Source organism: Hippoglossus hippoglossus, chromosome 1 (genome assembly GCF_009819705.1).
Source record: "Hippoglossus hippoglossus isolate fHipHip1 chromosome 1, fHipHip1.pri, whole genome shotgun sequence".
NCBI lineage: Eukaryota > Metazoa > Chordata > Actinopteri > Pleuronectiformes > Pleuronectidae > Hippoglossus > Hippoglossus hippoglossus.
In genome coordinates this window covers 25,245,877-25,266,727 of record NC_047151.1, presented here as the reverse complement: position 1 = coordinate 25,266,727, position 20,851 = coordinate 25,245,877, and the positions used below count along the sequence as shown (strand labels likewise).

Sequence of the window (20,851 nt, the reverse complement as noted above, 5' to 3'; positions counted from 1 at the left end):
TTTCTTCTATCGTCAATGACAGAAGAAAAAAAACACGATTAAACTTTGGAATGAGGAGAAACTTCGATGCAGTGATGTGGCAAACAGGAAATCTCTGGAAGTTAATGGTTGTTGTGGTGAAACTGGGGCTGGGACGAGGGTTGGGTCAGAGAAATTCACACAGACAACTTCTGTGGAGACAAACGAGGTTAGAAGAGAAGGTGAAGCTCATCCTGCAGGAAACTGTCCGACCTGCAGACACAACCTGTGAGTATCTGTTTGAATGTAAAGCTGTTAAACAGATCGTGTGTTTAGAGGATCTCAGTGTTTTGTCACCACTTATTTTCTCTACCGAGCAGTGATTCTAATATATTGAAAATCTGTAAGGTTTCATTAAAACAGAAAGATAAACAAGATGGAAACATGAATAACAATATGTAAATATTTAATGGAGACCTAGTGCATCTCCTCAAAATACTGTCCAATCATATTTAAATACTTTACATACTTTATTCTTTATAATGCATGTACACATTTTTTTTAATTAATTATTTTATGCATATTATCGTTATGTTTTACTTTGATAGTGATTGTGTAATTTTGTCTTTTATATATATAGGGTTCGATTTAAATGATTTATTATTATTATGTTTTAATTGGATATTGTACATATAATCCAGTTTAAGGTATTATACATAATATATGTATAAGGTTTATCATTTTAATCATCATCTTATGTTTAATAATAATGATAGTTATTATTTATAAATAACTATATATAGTGATTCATTTTATTTTAAGTTCTTTATCATTATGTTTAGATAGTGTCAGGAGATGATAAGATGTATCTGTGATCCCCATATTATTTGTTTATTTTAATATATATTTTCAAATCATGATACATTTTTATAAATGTTGATTTAAATTTGTGTATCCTGATATTTGAATTAGTCGTTAACATGCACAGCCTGTGTTTACATTCTCTTCTGATATGAACTGTTTCCAGGGACGATGGCACAAGTTCCTGTCGGTGAGTTTCCTCATGTGAGCAGCGGAGCTCAAAGTAACTTCATTGAAAAACTAATTCTGGACAAAACTATGTGCTCGTCTTCATTTTTCTCTCTTCCTCTCTGTCCTCGTGTCGTGCAGCGGCAGTGGGTCCTTTGGGAGACAGTCCGGTTCAGGTTGTCTGTCCTTCATGTCACCAGGCCGTCCTCACCAAGGTGGACCCCACCTCTGGTTTGCTCACCTACCTGCTCTGTGGTGGTCTCTTCTTCTGTGGGTAAGAAGCACTGACGTCTCGGGTGTTTTTTAAGTGTGTTTCAATTATTTGATGCTATAAAACACGGTGATTGACAGCTTATAGATATCAATCCCCTAAATATAATAGGATTATTTCCATCAAGCATTAATGTCATGCCAACCAGTGGACAGATACTTCCTCCCTGATGGAGTTAAATATAGAAATGGTGAAACAATATCATATCTAAGACAATGTGTTTCACATATTGTCCTCTCAGCTTTGTTTTAGGTTGCTGTCTCATTCCGTTCTGTGTGGACCGGCTGAGGGACGCCAGACACTCCTGTCCCACCTGCAAGACGGTTCTCGGGGTTTATAAACGCTTATAGCCGAGCTGCAACAATCACTTCATCCATTAAAATAGTTGATCAACAGCAGATTAATCAGCAACTGTTTGAAAAGTTGAATTAAAGAACATAAAAGCCAAACATTTGTTGGACGTTGTTCTTCTTAAATGTGAGAATTTGATGTTTTTCTCATAATTGATGTTATTCAATAATAATGAAAACAGTTCTATTCTATCTGCTGCTGCAATGTTAGATTCACTTATACATCCATGTTTGTGTAACTGTAAAATGACCTGACAACTTTTTTCCCACTTCATCCTCAATAAACTGCGACAAAGTTTTTGAAGACATCGATAAATAATATGTATTTTATTATTAATCTCATAAAACTCACAGGAAAGAAAGCGCCGTCTCAAGATTGATACACAACAGTGAGGATTACAGCAGAAGAAATGCAGCAGAAACTGTCACCTTCATTTTTTAATATAGTTTAACCTTCATTTCAATAATTAAAACAAATTTAGTTTCAGGGGGAAAAGGTAAAAAGAGTAAAAAATAAGTAAATATAAGATCTTGTACATTCTTGTAAAAGGGTTGAGAGCAAATATTCTTCCTAGTGAGAATAGAATATATTATTTATATATACTGTTTTAAGCAGTGTAATGTAATATGCAGCCATTCTATGACCTCAGCTGCCTCATCATTTATTTCTATTAGAGATAAATAAAAACATTATCTCATCATATTTTTCACTCAACCAGTCTGGACTGTGAATTTCATATAACCAGCCGCGTCAGTGGAGGCTCCTCACATCACAACGTGCTGAGAAGCGACGAAAAGCACCAGGAGGACGAAGAGGGAGAAGCCAGCGTCTGCTCGGAGGCGGGAACCGTGGCCTAAAAACAGAAAACACAAGAGATCGGCAGTCAGTGAAGTATTCCTGATTATATATCTAATTTATAATATATTTAGGATAAGAGATAAGATAAAACGGTGTAGCCAATAGTTGAAGTGAGACGATCATAGGACAAGAGGACATTTCAACACCACATCGTCTCTATGATGCTACGTCAGTCGGGCACAGGGACAAACAGCTGCTTTCTGAAGAGGGACATTATCAGAGAACTTCTTCTCCGTGTTGGTGGCTCTTGACCTTTCATCTCTGCGCTGGCCTCTAGTGGAAGTATTGCTCAACAACAACGGCAATGTAAAGGACCAATGGAAGTTTTTAAATGCTGTTCGGGGGTTTAACAGTTTTTTTGAATATTGTTTTAACTTCCTCCAACAGTTTCACCGCTCACCTGTGGTGGTAGAAGTCGAAGTGGTGCTGGTGGATCCAGGCACAGTAGTGGATGATGTTGGTAAAGATGAGGATGATGAGGATGTTGGAGATGATGAGGATGTTGCTGATGAGGATGAGGACGTTGGTGATGATGAGGATGTTGCTGATGAGGATGAGGACGTTGGTGATGATGAGGATGTTGCTGAGGATGAGGATGAGGATGTTGGTGATGATGAGGACATTGATGATGATGAGGATGTTGGTGATGATGAGGATGATGAGGACGTCGGCGAGGATGAGGATGTTGGTGATGATGAGGATGTTGCTGATGATGAGGATGTTGGAGATGATGAGGATGTTGCTGATGATGAGGATGTTGCTGATGATGAGGATGTTGCTGATGATGAGGATGTTGGAGATGATGAGGATGTTGCTGATGATGAGGATGTTGCTGATGATGATGATGTTGCTGATGATGAGGACGTTGGTGATGATGAGGATGTTGCTGATGATGAAGAAGTTGGCAATGATGAGGATGATGAGGACGTCGGCGAGGATGTTGATGACAATGAGGATGTTGATGACAATGAGGATGTTGGTGATGATGAGGATGTTGGTGATGATGAGGATGTTGGTGATGATGAGGATGTTGGTGATGATGAGGATGTTGATGACAATGAGGATGTTGATGACAATGAGGATGTTGATGACAATGAGGATGTTGGTGACAATGAGGATGTTGGTGATGATGAGGATGACGCGCTGCTTGAGACGGTGGTGGCTGTAATAGGGTTGGTGGTCGTGGTGGCGCTGGAAGCCCTCCCACCCGAAAGTCCCAGTGACAAGGTATCAAGCTCTGATTGGAGCCGACTCCTGGTCCAGGCCTTAACCACTGTTTGGTTCTCATAGGACTTCAAATCTGCCACGTTGCTGCCAAGAAGACTTTGAACGTCACTAACGGTCAGATTCTGTGGAGAGAGGAGCAGGGAAATGTTCATCTTGAGTCCAAATGACAACTGGTCACAACTGGCCACTTCTGTGAGTCCACTGTGACCTTTGACCTTTGACCACCCAAATCTAATCAGTTAATCTGTGAGTCTAAGTGAACATTGGTGACCAACTCGAAGTGTTATTAAAAGTGTTCTTTGGTCCTATTTGGTGTTTGTGCCAATTCCACTGTAGTTGTTACTGATATGCCACATTCACAAGAACATGTGGTCACTGTGACCTTGACCTTTGACCTTCAACCCCGGAAATATAATCAGTTTTTTTTTAAGTGTCTCAGTGAAGGTTTGTGCCAAATGTGAAGAAATCCCTTCAAGGAATTCGTGAGATATTGTGTTCACGGTGACCTTAACATTTGAAATTTATTCTTGACATTTCCGCTTTATGTAGACGGCAGTACTTTGTCCAGATGCAGTGACTTACTACAGAAACAGAGAACTAGAGTTCAATAACCCCTCAATAAAAACCTCTCACTAATTGAAAATCTACGGCCCTTAAAAATAAATACAATAACACACACACACACACACACACACACACACACACACACACACACACACACACACACAGACACACAACACACAACTGACCGTTACGACGTTCTCATTCAGAATGGTGAAGATGGCCATGTCCATGCTGACATTGGAGTTCACCAAACTTTGGATATAGTCAGCCGGAGCGCCCCCTGCAGGACGGGAAAGAAATGTCACTCTCAATTTTTTTTAATTCTGCTGGCACTATGAATGTGTGTGTGTGTGTGTGTGTGTGTGTGTGTGTGTGTGTGTGTGTGTGTGTGTGTGTGTGTGTGTGTGTGTGTGTGTGTGTGTGCGTGTCTTCCTACCAAGATAAGTCGAAATAAGCTGGTAGGTGGTTAAAGGGACGACGGTTGAGCGGGTGGTTGTTGTGAACGCTTGTCTGGCGATGGTGAACAGTTCCTCCTTCTTCTCTGTGGTGCAGGTGGTCACATGGAGGGCGTTGGCTTCTCTGCAAGACACAAATATATATATATATATATATATATAAGACGAGACACGGGGAACAACATTTTCTGAATTAATTTTTTAACTTAAATTCACACAGCCGTGACTTCTTACTTTAGGCTTTGTGTGGAAATGTTTTTCAAAACGTCGACGTCCAGCGCACACAGGTTGGCTCCTCCGATGGTGTCGAGCTCCGCACTGCCGAGGTCGTTCCCTGCGTTACTCAGGTAGTTGGAGATGACGGCCTTGGCCTGGACGAGAAGGAACGAGCACTCATGAGAACACAAGCAATGCGCGCACACATGATGCACAACAAAGTTGTTAACTGGTTTGCTCACCAGGCTCGTGTTCCAGTCCCCATCAGACGAGTCCATCAGAGCAGACAGCGTGTCGACCTCAGTGATGCTCCACTTGCTTATGTCGCTGACGGTGGCCACGCGAGACGCTGGACCCAAGATTTGAACCTGATCCTCTGGGATGGTGGCGTTGTCAGCGTACGCCTGTAAACGTGTGAGAATCAAGAATCAGACTTCATCACCTAATGGAGAATCAGCCACGATGAATTACAACATGAGCATGTGAGCAAAGTGGGCACGTGTTCAGGGCCCTGGAGCCAAGAGGGGCCCTTCACCTGAAGATGTGTCATTAACTCCACCTAGAAGGTTTGTTTGTTTGTAGGATTGCGCAAAAACTACCAAACAGATTACCACGAAACGTGATGGAAGGATGTGATATGCGTCTGAGAAGTACCCATTAAAGTTTGGTGTGGATCCGTAAAAAGTTGCAGATCCAGAACACATTCTTTAACATTGTGTGACAGGACGTTTTTCAACATTGTCTGAATGTTGAATTTCTCAGTAAATAATTCATAGAAAAAAACCTGACATGTTTAGGAGACTGATATTTCGTAGTGTGTGCAATTTGGTGAAAAATCGAGAACTAGTGACTTTAAATGTGGTTTAAATTCTATGCGCTCTTTACTGATTCTAGTTAGACGTTTGTGGCTCTGTACTAGATTTGATGTTTCTTTACGCTCACTTTAAAAAGGCTTTTTAAAAAACAACCACACCCTCCTACCTCATGCAGCTTTCGGAGAACGATGGCGAGGAATTCCTCATTGTCCACCTTCTCAGTGATGGCGTCCAGGTTTTCTTTAACAGTCGCCGCACTGAGGCAGCAGTTGAACTGGGTCACGTCGTCATAATCGAAGGGGAACGTGTCTCTGCTAATGGTCACATGAGTGATCGTTCCCGAAGTGCATTCCGATTCTGTAAACACACGAAGATCATAATTAAAATAATAAAATCACGATGAGACGAAACAATTCCAGAGACAATAAACAAGAGGCTGACCTATGGATCGCTTTGTCTTCTTTCTGATGGACTTTCTGATTTGTTTCTTCATCGTCCTCTTCTTCTGTCTGCTCACTCCGTTACTCTTCAGGATTTTCAGGAAGTACCTCAGGAACTTGCGCTTCGTTTTCTGCTCGCAGGAATCAAACAGACGTCTCAGAAACCAAACACCATCAACTTAAGTCCATCACTGAACCTTTAAAGTCACCTCATCCACCGAATAACGACGTTCATGTGTTCACGTGACTCTTACTTTGTCAAATTTATCGTAGAAAGTTGAGGTCATATACAGCGGTATCATGCCGAGGTCCTCCAGAGTTTGTTGATCCCATGTTGACGTCTCTCTGTAAAAGAGAGTGTAAAAAGACGCTATCACACTGAAAAGCAACAGGAAGAAGAAACTCTGTGGACGAGGACCAACAATAAACACAGTGTTTCATCTTTAAAGGTTCAGGGTGTAGAATTTAGTGCCATCTAGTGGTGTAGTTGCATGTTGCAGCTGAAACCCCAAACCTCACCCTCACCTTTCAAACATGAAGGAGAACCTGTAGAAACCTTCAGTTGTCATAAAAACTCAAAAGGTTTAGTTTGTCCAGTTTGGACGACTGTAAAAAACATGGCGGCCTCCGTAGAGAGGACCCACTCCTGATGTAAATATAGAGTGTTTAAATATAAAGTATTTAAATATAAAAGGCCCATTCTTGGATAAATAAAACAACGATTCGTAAACTTTAGATGAAACACACTGGTGAAAACATCGCTAGGATTATTTTATATTCAGTTTCACCCTTTCACCTCAATCTTACACACTGGACCTTTAAACCCCGTCAGTAAAGAGCTGTATCGTTGCTGTTCACGTACCCGTACGGGGTTTTCCCGCTCAGCAGCAGGGACTGAGCTGCAGAGGCCTGAGCGTCAGTGAGGTCCGGGCAGCTCTTGACTTTCTCCAAAATGGACGGGTCCGAGTTCTGGATGTAGGATCCATCCAGACTGCAGCACATGTTTCCCAACACTATTATGTTATCCTTAGTCAAATTTGTGGTTGTTATACCCTGAGAAAAAAAAGAACAGGATTACGACCTTGACATTTGAAATAAATTACTTGTTAATCATTTTATTTAGTCCTTTAGGCAACTTGAATCTCCCATTAGTCAATTAAACAGTATAGCTGACATGCACTGAGGTCCGGAAGCGCTTTATATGAGAACACGGATGTCCAAGTCAGTTGCTACGGACATTTTCTAGAACGTTTTCCTTCCTTCTTTGGAAAATGTCTGAGTGAGCCCATGTGAGAAAACAGCCGGAAACTGGACGGCGAGCAACTGGGTGTGTTTATGACCTTTTTAACATGTGACAAAGGTAAAACTGTAAGAATACAAATATCTCGGGATGAAAAAGACGAGCCGCACACGTAGACAACGAAGACGTCAACTTGGAAAAACAATACGATTTGAGAGATGTCATTAATATGTCCCGCCTCCTGCTGCTCTCCCCAGACGCCAAACCCTCGTAGGAAAATGCCAGGACCTAATATTCCGGACGTTTTCTGCTTATTTGGAAGTACGATGTCTTTAGACTAAACCCTACGATGAGATTCGATGTTGTGTTTGTTGTTCGCGGACTCACCAGGCAGCTCCTGGCGTTATCGAACAGAGCCGTACGTTTGTAGCTGAGGTCGGAGGAGAAGACGGTGAAGTCTGCGTCCGCCAGCTGTTCAAAATACGACCTGCAGCTGGCCTGTGGCACCAGAGAGTAACTGTAGGGAGAGAGAAACGGAAACAGTGACTAACATGAACTGCAGCTTCGCCGGTTTCTAGCTTTAGTCCAAAACTCACTCGTAGTACAGAAGCACGTCAGGGGGATAGAGGTTGAAGCTGGCGACGTCCGAGTCGTCTTTAATGTAGTTGTACATGCACGTCAGCTGTGGGGAGACAAGGACAGAGTCACTTTCACCTTTACTGAAGCAGGAAGCAGCGATTTCAAGCTTCAAGCTTCAAGGGGACGTCTCTCACCTGAGTCTCCACCAGTTTGACCTTCCTCTTGCCTTTTCTCCGACACGCTTTAACCAGCTTCTTGATCTGCACCTTTTTAACGCTCCTCACTCCAGTGCAAGTGAACCCTTGTAGCACAGAGGAGGACAAACTACACACACACACACACACACACAGTTTGTAGTCGTATGCACATACTGAAAATCATACACGATATTTATTTTCCGACTGAAACTCACTTGTTTGCACCTCCCAGCACCGCAGTTGAAGTTTCCACAGCTATGAGACTGAAGAATAACTCCACCTAATGGAAGATACGTGACATGTAATGACCGACAGCAGGTGTGTTGCCTACACACGTGTGTATTGCACAGGGTGCGTCGCTCTACCTGCTGCCGCTTCCATTTCTTCTTGTTGAGCTTTTTGATAACGCTGTCTTTGTTGGAGAGGCCCAGCAGCTGAGCTCGAGGGATCTCAGTGGCCATTGCATCCGGAACATTCTCTATGATCGCCTCGCTGTTGCTGTTCACTGCCACGATCTGAGGGGAACACGGGGAAATCACGTCAGTTCACACCTGCCGTTCAAATGTGGCCCGAATGTGTCTGCGGTGAAAATGCAAATAAACACGTACGTCATTTCTGCTCACAAGCCCAATAACCGTGAATCTGTTTCTCCAAATTGTAAATGTGCAGTTGTCTGAACTGCACATTTCATACTTTTTTAAAGACTTTTTGTTCCTGAATTAAGGCTCTCGAGACAGAGGATGTCATATGTGTGATTTCGGACAATATAAATAAAAAGCTGTTTATACTGATCAGCATCTTCTGCATTTATCCTGCGAGCCGAGATGTGACTGTTGTACCTGAGCGACGAAGATCTGCTGGACGATCTGCGGGGCGGACATCAGGTTGACCAGGAAAGCAGAATCTTGAGCCGCAATAATAAGCTCGGAGCCGTTGATGCTGGTGAACACTGTGGTGGGACAACCCACAACCAGAGAGCCCAGCATGATCAACGTCGAAGAGCTGTTGATCTGGTGAGAGGAAGACGAGGGGAACATGATGAAGATGATGATGGTAACATCTCAAATCAAACCACAATGGAGTGAAGCAAACGGTGACGGACGGACAGTTACCTGCATTTTCCCCGACGACAGAATGGCCTGGATAATGGCCTTGGCCTGACCCTCGTTCCAGCCCATCACTGCGCTGAGGACGCTCAGCGCCGCAAGCAGGTCCTCAGCACTTATTGACTTGAGCTGGCCCATGGACAGGCTGCTGCTCTCGTTGCCGAGGGAAGCGATATTCGATGCATCAATTTTGTCACCGAAGTTACCCGCCAAAGCTGCAGAGATCTACCATCAAAGAAGAAACATATTCAGTTTAGAGAGTGTATTCACTGTACAGGTACAACGTGGAAGCTTCAGCACACCTGCAATTCATGTTTTTACAAGTTCAGTTATGCGTCATAAACTACACCTCGGTCCTCACCATGGCAACGGGAGCTGGAAGTTAAATCACCCCCCTCCACCAGTTTCAGGCTACATACATTTTCACAGTGACCTTTGACCTTTGCACACTAAAAACTAAGTGACAAGTGACAACTGGTCAAAAAGGAGCCATCTCCTTGAAGGCAGATTTGAGACATGATGTTCAAGAGGCCAAACTCGTGTTTTCACCATGACCTTTGACCTTTGACTAACCAGTTAATCCCCTGCTAACACATAATGCTCTACCTGTGGATCCAGGTCTGTACAGATGTCGGTCAGGGTGCTCAGCACTATAACACTCAGCTCCTCAGACAGCTGACTGAACGCTTCCCCAGGAGCGGCACAGCGAAACACCAGAGGCAAACTGCAGAGAGAGAGAGAGAGAGAGAGAGAGAGAGAGAGAGAGAGAGAGAGAGAGAGAGAGAGAGAGAGAGAGAAGAAGAAGAAGGGATTTAGGGGAGAAGACATCTGGAGGGTAAAACACGTTTCACCAGCTGAGGCTCACAGTATGGGGTTGAAGTTGCTGTCCTGCAGATACACAAGCTCGGTGTAGTAGTTGGTGAAGTTGAGCTGAAACACCGAATTGTTGAAGAGGGCGATGTTCTGCGGATTCACGGTGAACACCTGGATGACCTGCGGGGAGGAGGGAGGGCGATGAACTGAGCAGCAAATCTAAACATCACCAACCTATCCTCACTTATTTCTTTACTATTCAACCTGTGTTGTGGTTTAAAAACGAGTTCCGTACCTGCTGTGATCCAAACGCCTGGAGATCGCCCAGAGTGAGGAAAGGAGAGAAGGAGCCGATGTAGTCAGCGAACCAGGCTGTAGAGTTCAGCTCCGGGTCGCTGGAGTTATAACATCTGGGCACCGTCGCTACAGCGGAACATTATAAACGTTTTAATTGGAGAAATTATACTGACATAAGTAAAACTAACTTTACAAATAGAAGAAGACTGATTGAAATGTTTCTGTACGGACCATTTTGTTCAAGTCTGATTTTAGTGGAAAAATAATTTTCAATACAAGACAATACCAGGGTATCTGTCTTTGTTTCAAATTGATTTTTAGGAGAAACTAAAATATAATTATTTTTAGTCAGTTGATTCATTTTCTGTAGTTTATCCAGGTCCGGGCAAAATAAGTCAAATTGTGGAGTTTATATACTTAAAAATACAGCAAATATAAGGAATAAAATTGAATAATTCTGGGCAATATTTGTCTACATTTAAAATCATTTTCTGGTATGACCATGAAAAAATGATTTATTCAATCCTATATAATACTAAAAACATCATAAATTATAAATGTAACCTGTTGGACTTTGCATAAATCCATAAGTCTGTCGGTGGCAGATGAGGGATCAGGTTCCTTGATCAATTTATTTCATTTCATTTCATTTCATTGTAAGAATTTATTTACCTTATCTCATCTTATCTAATCTCATCTGACTGGATCTGCAGACTGACCTGAGTTGAGGTAGGACCTGATGCTGGTGAACACGTCTCGCCTCACAAAGTCCGCAGCTGTGTAGTTGTAGTCGCCAAGAACTGAGACGCTGAAATAAAACAACAATTTAATCACATTTTATTTAAAAATCACTAGATTGCAGAAGGTAAGAAATCATATTATTGGTTTCAATACACCTTCACGTTGATCATTTACACCCTAAAGATCTTCACATGAAAAGGCCAATAGGTGCTTGTAAATGTGTATATTATCTGAAAAAGTAAAATAAAACCCCAAAAGGTTTATTAACATAATGGTATCTAGCTATTACCAGATAGATTTACATGCCACAAAACTGTCTGGAACATTTGTGTTCTCACAAACAGCTCCTCCAGGGAAATGTCCAGACTTCAGTGCATGTCTGAAGGCAGCTATACAGTTTGTACTTAGCCCTTCCAGATAAAAGGGGATATGCAAATGTATATTAAGTTTGTGTTTTTATATGCAATATATACTTATTATTGTATTCAAGTATTTTTAATGTGTACATCATACGTACAGCTTTTGGAAGGCCACACAGGTGGCGTTGTCTGTGGTGCTGGGGCTGATCAGACTCTTTGTGAGGAATTCATAGTAGTTTTTGAGGCTTCGGTCAAACCAGACGTTGACCTCTGACCTCTTGGAGCTGCTGAGAGCCATCGGCCAGACGCAAGGCAGCGTGGGCCGCCTCACCGCCGCAGGGAGAGACTCCTGTAGCGAATACACACATGCATAAGGTTATATCATAAACTCACTGAGGTTTCTTTGTGTATTTGTTTTTGTGGTACATACCTTCTCCAGGAACTCTGGTGTCTGGCTGTAGCTGTTGAAGAGGACACAGAGCTGCGCATCACTGTCGACGATGTCAGGACGACGGAGGTAATCCCCAAGAGCCGCCGGAGGCATGGAGCTCAACAACTAGGAGAACAGGAGACGGGAAATAAGTCATTCTCCTCATTTGGTTTCTACTTTCGTCTTCACACAGGCTTCTATCATTACTGGACATCCACCTGTGGCATTTTGTTGTGAGGCATGAGCGACAGGAAGGTGGTCAGGTTGGGGAACTGGAATCCCATGAACCTGCTCTGCAGGAAGCTGTAGTAACTGCGGTTGTAGTTGTCGCCGTAGCATTGGAGAGGTTTTGGTCCTTGAATAAGAGAAAGTGAAAGAGGTGTGTGAGTTAAAACCAGGAGTGAAAGTTTGGTTTCAGAGATGGTGAAGTAAAGGTTTTCAAATTTTAAACGCAAATACAGAGCAACACAGCACAGAGGAAGTTAAGATGAAATAACTGAATACAATTAAAATCAAAACTCTATTTTAAATCCCCGTCCATAAGTGGAGGCTGGTGTATAAACAGATATTAAATGACAATATAGTAAAATAGCTGTAATAAAATAAATTATGTTGATTGTTTGCATGATAAGTCAAAAAGTACTGAAAGTGGTTCCATAAACTTTGTGCAGAGGCGGGATACGAACCAAGAATATGAACTCATTACATTTTTCACTGGATCTAGATAAACGAGCAGATCCAGGATTTCTTTAGTACTAATTTTCTTCCGGTGTGATTTCTTTACCTCTGAGCATCTGAATGATGTTGCTGTAGATTTCTTCCTTCGTCTCATTGCTGAGAGATGAGATTGTTGAATTTAGTTCCATGACTCTGAAAATGAAACAATAAAAAATAAGGCAATGGATCTTTTTTGTTTCTGATATACAGTGGGCTCTTAACGTCTGAGATCACTTTCCCATTAACTTAACTTTCACTTCAAACATTTGAAAAATTCAGCTAAAGTAAAGTGAATAATAAACATCCCGACATACCCCTGCTCCTCGATGCTGCAGTTCCTTCCGGTCAGAATCGTGAAGAACGATGCAACGTGGCGCGGTAACAGATCCACCAGCAGCGGCTGCAGCCGAATGAGGAGCCACGGCATCACAGCCGAGTCACTCACCGAGTCATTGGAGAGGTTTGCTCGATCAAACACAACCTGCAACATGGCCGACCTCACCGGCGGGGGGATCATGTTCACATGGGCCTGCAGAGGAAGAGAACAGATAAAGAAAGATTAAAGGAAACAGGAACCACAGAGAGAAAGACTCTAAAACACTGAGTTGTAGTCTTACTTGATTTCTATTGATTTAAATACCATTTAAAGTTATAATCTCAGAGGATTGTAGGTATGACGCTCACTCACCATGGTAGCAGGTGAGAACGTATCAAAGAAAGCAGCGAGCTGTTGGCTGGGGACATATTTCATCACCATGTCGACCTCGGCAGCAGATTTGATCTGACCAGGGGTGGAGGACATCTGTGCCAGCTGCAGAACTGTCAGCTGAGGCAACGCTTGCAACTGCATGAACACAGACATACGCATATATATCACATAAACACAAAAAACAGGTTATATAGAAAATAATCAGGAGACTCAATGGAGCAGAAGGTACCGCTGAGAAGTTGGCGTAGAGCATCTGAAGTTCGGGGAACGAGAGGAGGTCAGAGAAAGCTCCCAGGTTCTTCTGCAGCCATTCTCCAGAGTTGTTGGTGTTGGAGCTGCAGCTCGGGTCTGAAACACAAAACCAGACGTTTATTTAAAAAGCTGTTTACAGATGAAGGTCAAAGGTCCAGGCAAGAGATGCAGCTGAGATCCAAACATGTCTCATTCATCGCTATGGACTTTAACTTATGTTGCTTTCAAACATTGATCTGAACTCTGACACTTTGTCTTTATGGTGATATTGCGATCACGTACCTTCAGTGTTGTTCCTGGTCAGGAAAACCTTGATGAAGTGTACGTAGACAGACTTCTGCTTGGCTAAAGTCATGTTTGGCCGGAGCTGACTCAAGATCTGCAGACTGAGTTAAAAACAAGAAGATAAATGCAGAGGGCGACAATATCCTGACAACTCAGATTTCTTCCATCAGAGCAAAGAGGTTAAAGGTCACAGGAAACGTGTCGGTGCTGCTCACATGCGTTGGTAGGTGGTGCAGTTCAGTCCCTTCGTGACGACACATGACAGGAAGTCCGGGGAAACCGCCGACAGGAGCGGGCGAAGTCGGCGGTCGAACCACAGCTGGATGAGCGCCGGGTGGTTGATGCTAAGCATGTCTAAGACGTCCAATCGGATTTCTCGTATGGAATCCAGAACCATTGACAACGCAGGATTTCTGGGGTCCAGAGTCTAAAAGAAAGGATTTTTAAAATTCTCTCAGTATGATAGACTGTGTATAAATATGGAGGACATGATGATCTATTGGTAAATAAACACAGCCTGGTCCATGTTAGTGGATGGGACATGGACTAAAAAGTAAAAAGTCAAAGTACATGTCAAATAAAGATGGTTTCTGTCGTTTTTGTTAACATTTCCAGTAAATCTGGTTATTTGATGATATAAAAAGATGAGATGGCACGACTGCACAGACTCTGGTTCAAAATTATGTAAAACAGCAAGATGGCCGCACCCATATCCAAATTTTAGTTTCAGTCTTGAAGGAAGTGGAGATACGTCGTCCATCTTTGCAGACAGCTTATGGTCGATACAAAAGGAAATTAATATTTTACCAAATCCCAAAACACACACTCCTGGACACAGAGTTTGATATATTGGGAAACGTTTGTGCATTTTAACGATGTGCATGACTGTAAATGGTACAAATGAGGAGAACCGCTGTTTTGTACCTTGTTGGCGAGAAGATCCAGAGCTCCATTCAGCACCTGGGAGGCTTTGGAGAGGAGAAGCTTCCAGACGGGTCTGGATCCACTGGAGTTTGACGAGCGGTTACACATCAGCAACGCAGCCAGATGTTCTGCGGTTAGCGCTGACAGCTGTGTGATGGACGAGCAGGTGAGAAACAATATACCGACAAACAGTGTTTTTATTTTGAGATCAGCTTTTAGGATCTTTATATCGTAATCTTACCGAGGCACAAGCAAATTCCTCGACGGCGAAGTCACACAGACGTCCCTCCATCTTGCCGCTGGACAGAAGCAGCTGCAGCTCCGTGCTGTGGTTTAAAGGATTTGAGAATTATTATTATATTTACTTTATAAACATGATCATAGTTTGTGTTTTCTGGAGCTCACCTGTTCACTCCACTACAAATGTCGGTTTCTGTGGAGAAAACAGACGAATAACAAATTAAATCATGGTGATGATAAACATTAAAATATTTAATAACTTTAAACATTTATTTCATATGCAGAGGAACTTACCATTTGTTATAGTTACGCTGCACTGTGGGAAGAAGGTTGAGATGGTTATGTGACTTTTATCATTAAATAATGAGAAAATATAGAGAACATACAAAAAACACATTTACTTACATTTCCACTGTATATGATGCAACCTATAAAGACACAGATCAATGACAGTTACTTAATGGTATAGTTAAAATATACATATTAAAATGCATTGATGTGAAAATAAAGAAATGTTCCGAGGAAGAAAAGAAAAAAACAGTTTGTTAACTAAGTTACCAGGTGTCATGTACACAGTAAATTGTGATTTCTCAGTAAACATACCTTTTCAGATGTATTTCAAAAACCCAAATGGTTCAGTGTTATACACCAGTTAACTGCCACAGACATTATCTCAATGCAACGAAAAATAAAATAGGTCTTGTTTGTGTTTTTCACAATCCAACTAATGTCAACGTGAGAAGCAGGAAAAGAACAAAGCATCAGATTCAAGAAAATCATTAAACAACTTCTCTCACGGAGAAATGACAAAGAACCGATTGTATTTCATTTAGTCCCACGTTGATATTTACCTCTGTTGGTTTGTTTGTTTGTCAGCAGGATAACGTAAAAACTACTACACAGATTTACACAAATTTAAGTGGCAAGATGGAACATGGGCCAAGAAAGAAGCCACGACTCTTTGGCACAGATCCAGACAAAAAGTTTGATGCAGGAACATTACGTTGTCTGACATTTTCACTGATTTCCCAGGGAATAATTAATGGGTCTTGGTTAAATAAATAGAGGATCATTTTTAGAGGATCTACGAGTTTGTACATTTTGGTGCAGCTGGATTGAATTTAATAAGAACGTTGGCGAAGGTGTCTGCGCTACTGAGAGGAATTCTAGTTTGAGATTGTGCTTTATGAATTTTTGGGGATAGGATGCAAAAACAATAACAAACAACTGGAATATTTCCATTTCATTGACTTGTGCCGTCATTATAAAAAAAACAGGAAATGTCTTAAAGTAAAAAAGTAGAAAGTAGGAAAGTAAAGTTTGAGGCGAAAGGATTAATAAAGTCGGTCACAAAAAGATGAACTGTGTCTGTGTGAGTAAATATGATTTGACTGTTTCTCACCCGGTGGAAGGTGCTGTGACAAGACCATCTTGCTGTAGGTGATGTTTGAAGCTACATCAGGAGAAACTTCAGTCAGGGCCATATCCACTCTGGTAAACCTGCAACACCAACACATGTGGAGTTAACATCACAATGCCTTAATTATTAATCTGAAAACCCCAACATACTGTAATCAGACATGAACTTACAGTGTTTTGTACGATGAGCAGGAAAGATTTCCCTTGAAAAGCAGAGAACACAGATGATTATTTTAAGAAGCGGTGCAAAGGTTTCTGAAGGCAAAGATCTGGGCTCTGTTTTACCTCTTGGAGGAACATGTTGAGGAAGAACATGAACTCTGGAATTTTGTTTTGCTCAGGAGCCTCGGTCAGGAAATCAAACAGCTTATTGATGATGACCTCTTTGTCCAGGAGCGAAGGATGAGTCGACACCAGCAGCTCCGCACTCTGCTTTGGAGTCAGGAGGCGCAGGGCCTCCATCTAAAGAGACACGAAGGAAGGAGGAAAAAGTTTACAACTGCTGGAAATAACAAGGCAATACCGGGATCGGCCAATTCTTTTGATTCTTTGTTGTCTGCCCTTACAGCGTTGAAGCGTGGGTTGAGATCCAGAAGCTCAGCGAGAGACAAGAACGCTGAAAATGGGCCGAGATTCTTCTTCAGCCACTCTGTACTGTTTCCGGAGCCGTTCACACAACCTGGACCTGGAGCAACATGGAGATGAAGAGATGCATGTGAAGGGCGTTAACACATTTCTGTACAGAATATCTGAAAGCAGTCGCAGCTTCATGGTGATTCAGGGCAGCGAGTACCTGAGTGAGGTTGTGACAGGAGAGGGATGATGAAGTTCTTCAAGACCACGTGCTTCTGTTTTAAGGTCACGTGATCAAAATGGTGGATAAACACCTGCAGTCTGATGATAGAATCACACACAGAGATGATTTAATTGAGAAGTTGATTTCCTCGCTGGGATCGTCACAAGGGTCAAACATCTCACATCAGAACACAGAATTGTTGGATGGAAGAAACACTTGAGACACATCCCTGTTATTCTTTCATCCAAGATAAACGACCTCCCTGCCTCCGCCAACCAATCATGTTTTGTGAGGCCACCGTGACCTTAACCTTTGACCTTTGACCAACCAAATCCAATCAGTTGATATCTGAATCCAACTGAACAATTGTGCCAAATTTGAAAGGATTATCTCAGGGCGTTTTTAAGATAACGTGTTCACAAGGCAACGGTTTGACCTCTAAATTCTAATCAGTTCATCTTTGAGGCCAAGTGAATGTGTGGACTGAATTTAAAGGAATTCCCTCAAAGTGTTCACAAGGATAGGAAGCACGGATGGAAGGACGACCCTATCACACCTGATTACTTACATTTGCTGGTACGACTGACAGCTGAGGTTCCTGTGGCTCAGACAGCGCAGGAACCTCACAGACGCAGACGGCAGGAACGCGTCCAGGCGTCCAGAGAACCACTTCCTGATCTCACTGCTGTTCATCAGCTGCTCGTCAGTCAGCAGCGACACTCTGATCTCGCCGATCACATCCAGCACCTCCAACACTGACGGACCCAACATGGTCATCGACTGCGAGCGAGACCGTTTGGTTAAATCCCGAGAAACATCCTTCGAACTCATTTCAGGTGTTGAACATTTGAATCATCGTTAGGGTTAAAAAGCGACTCACCGCGTTGGCCAGCAGGTCCAGAGCTGGGTCCAGGACGTTGGAGAGTTTCGTGAGCAGCATCTTCCACAGCATTTTGGAGTGGCTGCTGTTTCCAGGCAGGTCGCACTTGAGCAGAGACGCCAGCTGATTGGCTGTGAAGTTCTCCAGCTGCACGCCAGACACGGTCATTTAGTTTATTTAGCCACAGACAGCAAGTTGCACAAATACCATATTTTTGTTTTATTCCAAATTTTGACTCACCTTTGCACATGCATATTTCTCCAGGGTAAAATTACAGGAGACGGACATAGAGGTGTAAGTGTTCAAGTGAAGATCCAGGTCCGAGCTGAGAAAACCAACAAATACACATCAGAGACGGTTCCAACAGTTCTGCTATAAACATGTAATAATATAATATGAATACCTGTTGACTCGTCTGCAGACGTGTGAGGCTGTGAAAAGAAAAACATCAAGTTAAAACTCTAAAAGAACTTAAAATGATGTCATGAGTGATAAATGGTATAAAAACTGAGTTCTTACCATTGAAGTGAGTAACTGGGCACTGTGGATGAAAGATGAAATACATTTAAAAGAAAATATTGCAAGAATATAATCAGAACAAAATAATAAAGTGATGAATTAATTAATTGGAAATATAATTTGAGCCAATTTAATAAGAGATCTCACCGTGATGTTGGCTGGAACACATTCTGTTCAAACAGACACACAAAACACTCAGTTAACACTAGACAATAAAATAAACATTTAAATAGAGATAAAAGCTTGAATTGTATTTGTGAGTTAATTGTGAGTAAATGTGTTAAAAAGTGAGACTGACCATCTGGTGCAACTCTAATCAGTTGGTCTATTCCGGCCCAGACGACCGGCTCGATGTCCGGAGGAAGAGACGGAACGGCCTCGTACAGTCGCACAAAACTGACGAGTAACAAACACAAACATTTAACATCGAACCCTGAGAACTCATCAAAACTACACAACTTTTTGAATTTGTTAATTAAATATATAGAAAAAGACCCATGACCCAATTTTCTACCAAATTATACTGAAATCTTATCACAATGTTCTGAGATACTCGGCGAAAAACCCACAAATAGATGAACAAATAGTTAATAATAAGTATAAATTCATAATAAGTACATTTGTACAGCGATTCGCAAGCTTTTGAGTTTTGTATCGATAAAACCTTCTTTCTCTATTTCACACCTGAACCTTCTCCATTGATTTCCACATAATTTACCTTCTAATGCCAATTAAATTAATAAATAATTGATAATTAAATTCAATATTGTGACATGAAAGTACATGTATGTTGATTTATGTCATGGCTCACATGATAAAAAAATCTAATTTGAACAATATCACTCTGTCGATATCGTAAACTTGGCTAATTTGAAGAATAACATCATGTAAGTTATCAAAGTAAAAGTACTCACATTTGTTTGAAGACACCACAGGAGGTATTGACCTGAGAAATGAAATATTTTAACCATACAGCACAGCTACAGTTTAATGTGCAGGATGGGGGGGGGTGTTGGATTAGAGTTTACCATCATGGCGAGCTGAGGCAGGTGGTGTAAGACCCCTGCAAACTTTTCAGGAGACCCCATCAGGAAGTCAAACACTCGGTTGATGACGACATCTTTCTCCGGTGGAGCCCTGAGCGGCACCAGCAGCATCTCTGCTATTTGTTTGGGAGTGAGGAGGTGAAGAACCTCCAGCTGATCACAGGACAGGAGACAATATCTACAGTTTACTACACGGCTTCACTCCAGAAGTACTTCAGGGGACAAAGTATTTACTGCATGTTCTTACCCCAGAGAAGTTTGGGTTCAGCTTGTAGAAGTCAGTGATGAAGGCGAATCTGGAGAAGTAGCCAAAGGTCTTCTTCAGCCACTCTGCGCTGCTATTGGCCGTGAGGCAGTTTGGATCTGAAACACGAGCACAGAACAGAATTCATATATTTGAAATTAACCAGATTACATCATCATTTCATTCCTGATAAAGAGGAAGAACAATTCAGACGTAACTACGGATATTTACTCGACTTCTGCACCTGAGTACAAATTTGGAGTACTTGTACGTACTTGCATATTTCCATTTCATTCAACAAACTAATTTCTACTTTATCAGTTACTATATGTAGAAAAAACAATCAATTTTTAAAATACAATTTACTATTATAAATTAAACTGCAACTCAAACAATGATATGCTGCTTTAAAATAGTATTGATATTAAAAAAATACTTAATAAGTACTGGAAGTATAAAAAGTAGCTAAAATTGTCTCTATATTAAAGAACCACACACTAAAATGTTACATATTAATGTATCAGTAATCAAAATAATACTATATACTATGTGTATGTTTTTGATACATTTTGCTCAGGAAAAGATATAAATACATCCATCTATAAATCCAATTATTTTACAGAATGTCGTGTTGAGATTTTTATGCAGATGCTGGATGAAAATATGAAATATGTCTTTAACTCCGTATGAAGATCATCAGCTTGCTTACCAGAGGTTTGTTTATTCAGCAGCGAGGGGTAGATGAAGTTGTGATAGATTGTGTGACTGTACTTTGGATCAGCATCCATGACACTCATGTGTTTGCTGAGATCTGCGACACTGGACATAGAGACACAAACACAAAATGACAATTACTACACTTAAGTACTGCACT

General features: G+C 41.7%; 2 protein-coding genes across 2 annotated transcripts in view; one reads left to right on the top strand and one right to left on the bottom strand.

The window, feature by feature from the left end:
- The first annotated feature begins 990 nt into the window (after positions 1 to 990).
- LOC117764299 (lipopolysaccharide-induced tumor necrosis factor-alpha factor homolog) lies at positions 991 to 1,657 on the top strand. Its single transcript, XM_034589990.1, has 3 exons — positions 991 to 1,009; positions 1,063 to 1,262; positions 1,456 to 1,657. Exons 1-3 carry the CDS (start codon positions 991 to 993, stop codon positions 1,606 to 1,608), a joined length of 372 nt encoding a protein of 123 aa, XP_034445881.1. The 3' UTR covers positions 1,609 to 1,657.
- Positions 1,658 to 1,902: 245 nt separating this feature from the next.
- Positions 1,903 to 20,851, bottom strand: part of LOC117765140 — a 30,593-nt gene continuing 11,644 nt past the window's right edge. Inside the window, exons 15-67 of the mRNA XM_034591455.1 lie at positions 20,687 to 20,796; positions 19,981 to 20,096; positions 19,716 to 19,886; positions 19,602 to 19,633; positions 18,986 to 19,083; positions 18,835 to 18,857; positions 18,688 to 18,709; positions 18,572 to 18,599; positions 18,409 to 18,493; positions 18,169 to 18,315; positions 17,857 to 18,068; positions 17,286 to 17,386; positions 17,059 to 17,177; positions 16,778 to 16,954; positions 16,664 to 16,695; positions 16,476 to 16,573; positions 15,479 to 15,501; positions 15,368 to 15,389; positions 15,239 to 15,266; positions 15,075 to 15,159; positions 14,834 to 14,980; positions 14,125 to 14,336; positions 13,907 to 14,010; positions 13,602 to 13,720; positions 13,352 to 13,507; positions 12,978 to 13,192; positions 12,731 to 12,816; positions 12,165 to 12,301; positions 11,947 to 12,072; positions 11,675 to 11,865; positions 11,136 to 11,224; positions 10,415 to 10,542; positions 10,172 to 10,299; positions 9,913 to 10,030; positions 9,313 to 9,531; positions 9,040 to 9,210; positions 8,566 to 8,715; positions 8,416 to 8,480; positions 8,198 to 8,327; positions 8,021 to 8,106; positions 7,812 to 7,941; positions 7,047 to 7,237; positions 6,439 to 6,529; positions 6,186 to 6,315; positions 5,911 to 6,101; positions 5,172 to 5,333; positions 4,948 to 5,084; positions 4,695 to 4,837; positions 4,444 to 4,538; positions 3,578 to 3,816; positions 3,269 to 3,301; positions 2,868 to 2,923; positions 1,903 to 2,462 (exon numbers count right to left, since the gene is read on the bottom strand). Coding sequence (XP_034447346.1) covers positions 2,374 to 2,462; positions 2,868 to 2,923; positions 3,269 to 3,301; positions 3,578 to 3,816; positions 4,444 to 4,538; positions 4,695 to 4,837; positions 4,948 to 5,084; positions 5,172 to 5,333; positions 5,911 to 6,101; positions 6,186 to 6,315; positions 6,439 to 6,529; positions 7,047 to 7,237; positions 7,812 to 7,941; positions 8,021 to 8,106; positions 8,198 to 8,327; positions 8,416 to 8,480; positions 8,566 to 8,715; positions 9,040 to 9,210; positions 9,313 to 9,531; positions 9,913 to 10,030; positions 10,172 to 10,299; positions 10,415 to 10,542; positions 11,136 to 11,224; positions 11,675 to 11,865; positions 11,947 to 12,072; positions 12,165 to 12,301; positions 12,731 to 12,816; positions 12,978 to 13,192; positions 13,352 to 13,507; positions 13,602 to 13,720; positions 13,907 to 14,010; positions 14,125 to 14,336; positions 14,834 to 14,980; positions 15,075 to 15,159; positions 15,239 to 15,266; positions 15,368 to 15,389; positions 15,479 to 15,501; positions 16,476 to 16,573; positions 16,664 to 16,695; positions 16,778 to 16,954; positions 17,059 to 17,177; positions 17,286 to 17,386; positions 17,857 to 18,068; positions 18,169 to 18,315; positions 18,409 to 18,493; positions 18,572 to 18,599; positions 18,688 to 18,709; positions 18,835 to 18,857; positions 18,986 to 19,083; positions 19,602 to 19,633; positions 19,716 to 19,886; positions 19,981 to 20,096; positions 20,687 to 20,796 — 6,193 coding nt within the window. The 3' untranslated portion in view covers positions 1,903 to 2,373. The remainder of the gene's footprint in view (positions 2,463 to 2,867; positions 2,924 to 3,268; positions 3,302 to 3,577; positions 3,817 to 4,443; positions 4,539 to 4,694; positions 4,838 to 4,947; positions 5,085 to 5,171; positions 5,334 to 5,910; positions 6,102 to 6,185; positions 6,316 to 6,438; positions 6,530 to 7,046; positions 7,238 to 7,811; positions 7,942 to 8,020; positions 8,107 to 8,197; positions 8,328 to 8,415; positions 8,481 to 8,565; positions 8,716 to 9,039; positions 9,211 to 9,312; positions 9,532 to 9,912; positions 10,031 to 10,171; positions 10,300 to 10,414; positions 10,543 to 11,135; positions 11,225 to 11,674; positions 11,866 to 11,946; positions 12,073 to 12,164; positions 12,302 to 12,730; positions 12,817 to 12,977; positions 13,193 to 13,351; positions 13,508 to 13,601; positions 13,721 to 13,906; positions 14,011 to 14,124; positions 14,337 to 14,833; positions 14,981 to 15,074; positions 15,160 to 15,238; positions 15,267 to 15,367; positions 15,390 to 15,478; positions 15,502 to 16,475; positions 16,574 to 16,663; positions 16,696 to 16,777; positions 16,955 to 17,058; positions 17,178 to 17,285; positions 17,387 to 17,856; positions 18,069 to 18,168; positions 18,316 to 18,408; positions 18,494 to 18,571; positions 18,600 to 18,687; positions 18,710 to 18,834; positions 18,858 to 18,985; positions 19,084 to 19,601; positions 19,634 to 19,715; positions 19,887 to 19,980; positions 20,097 to 20,686; positions 20,797 to 20,851) is intronic.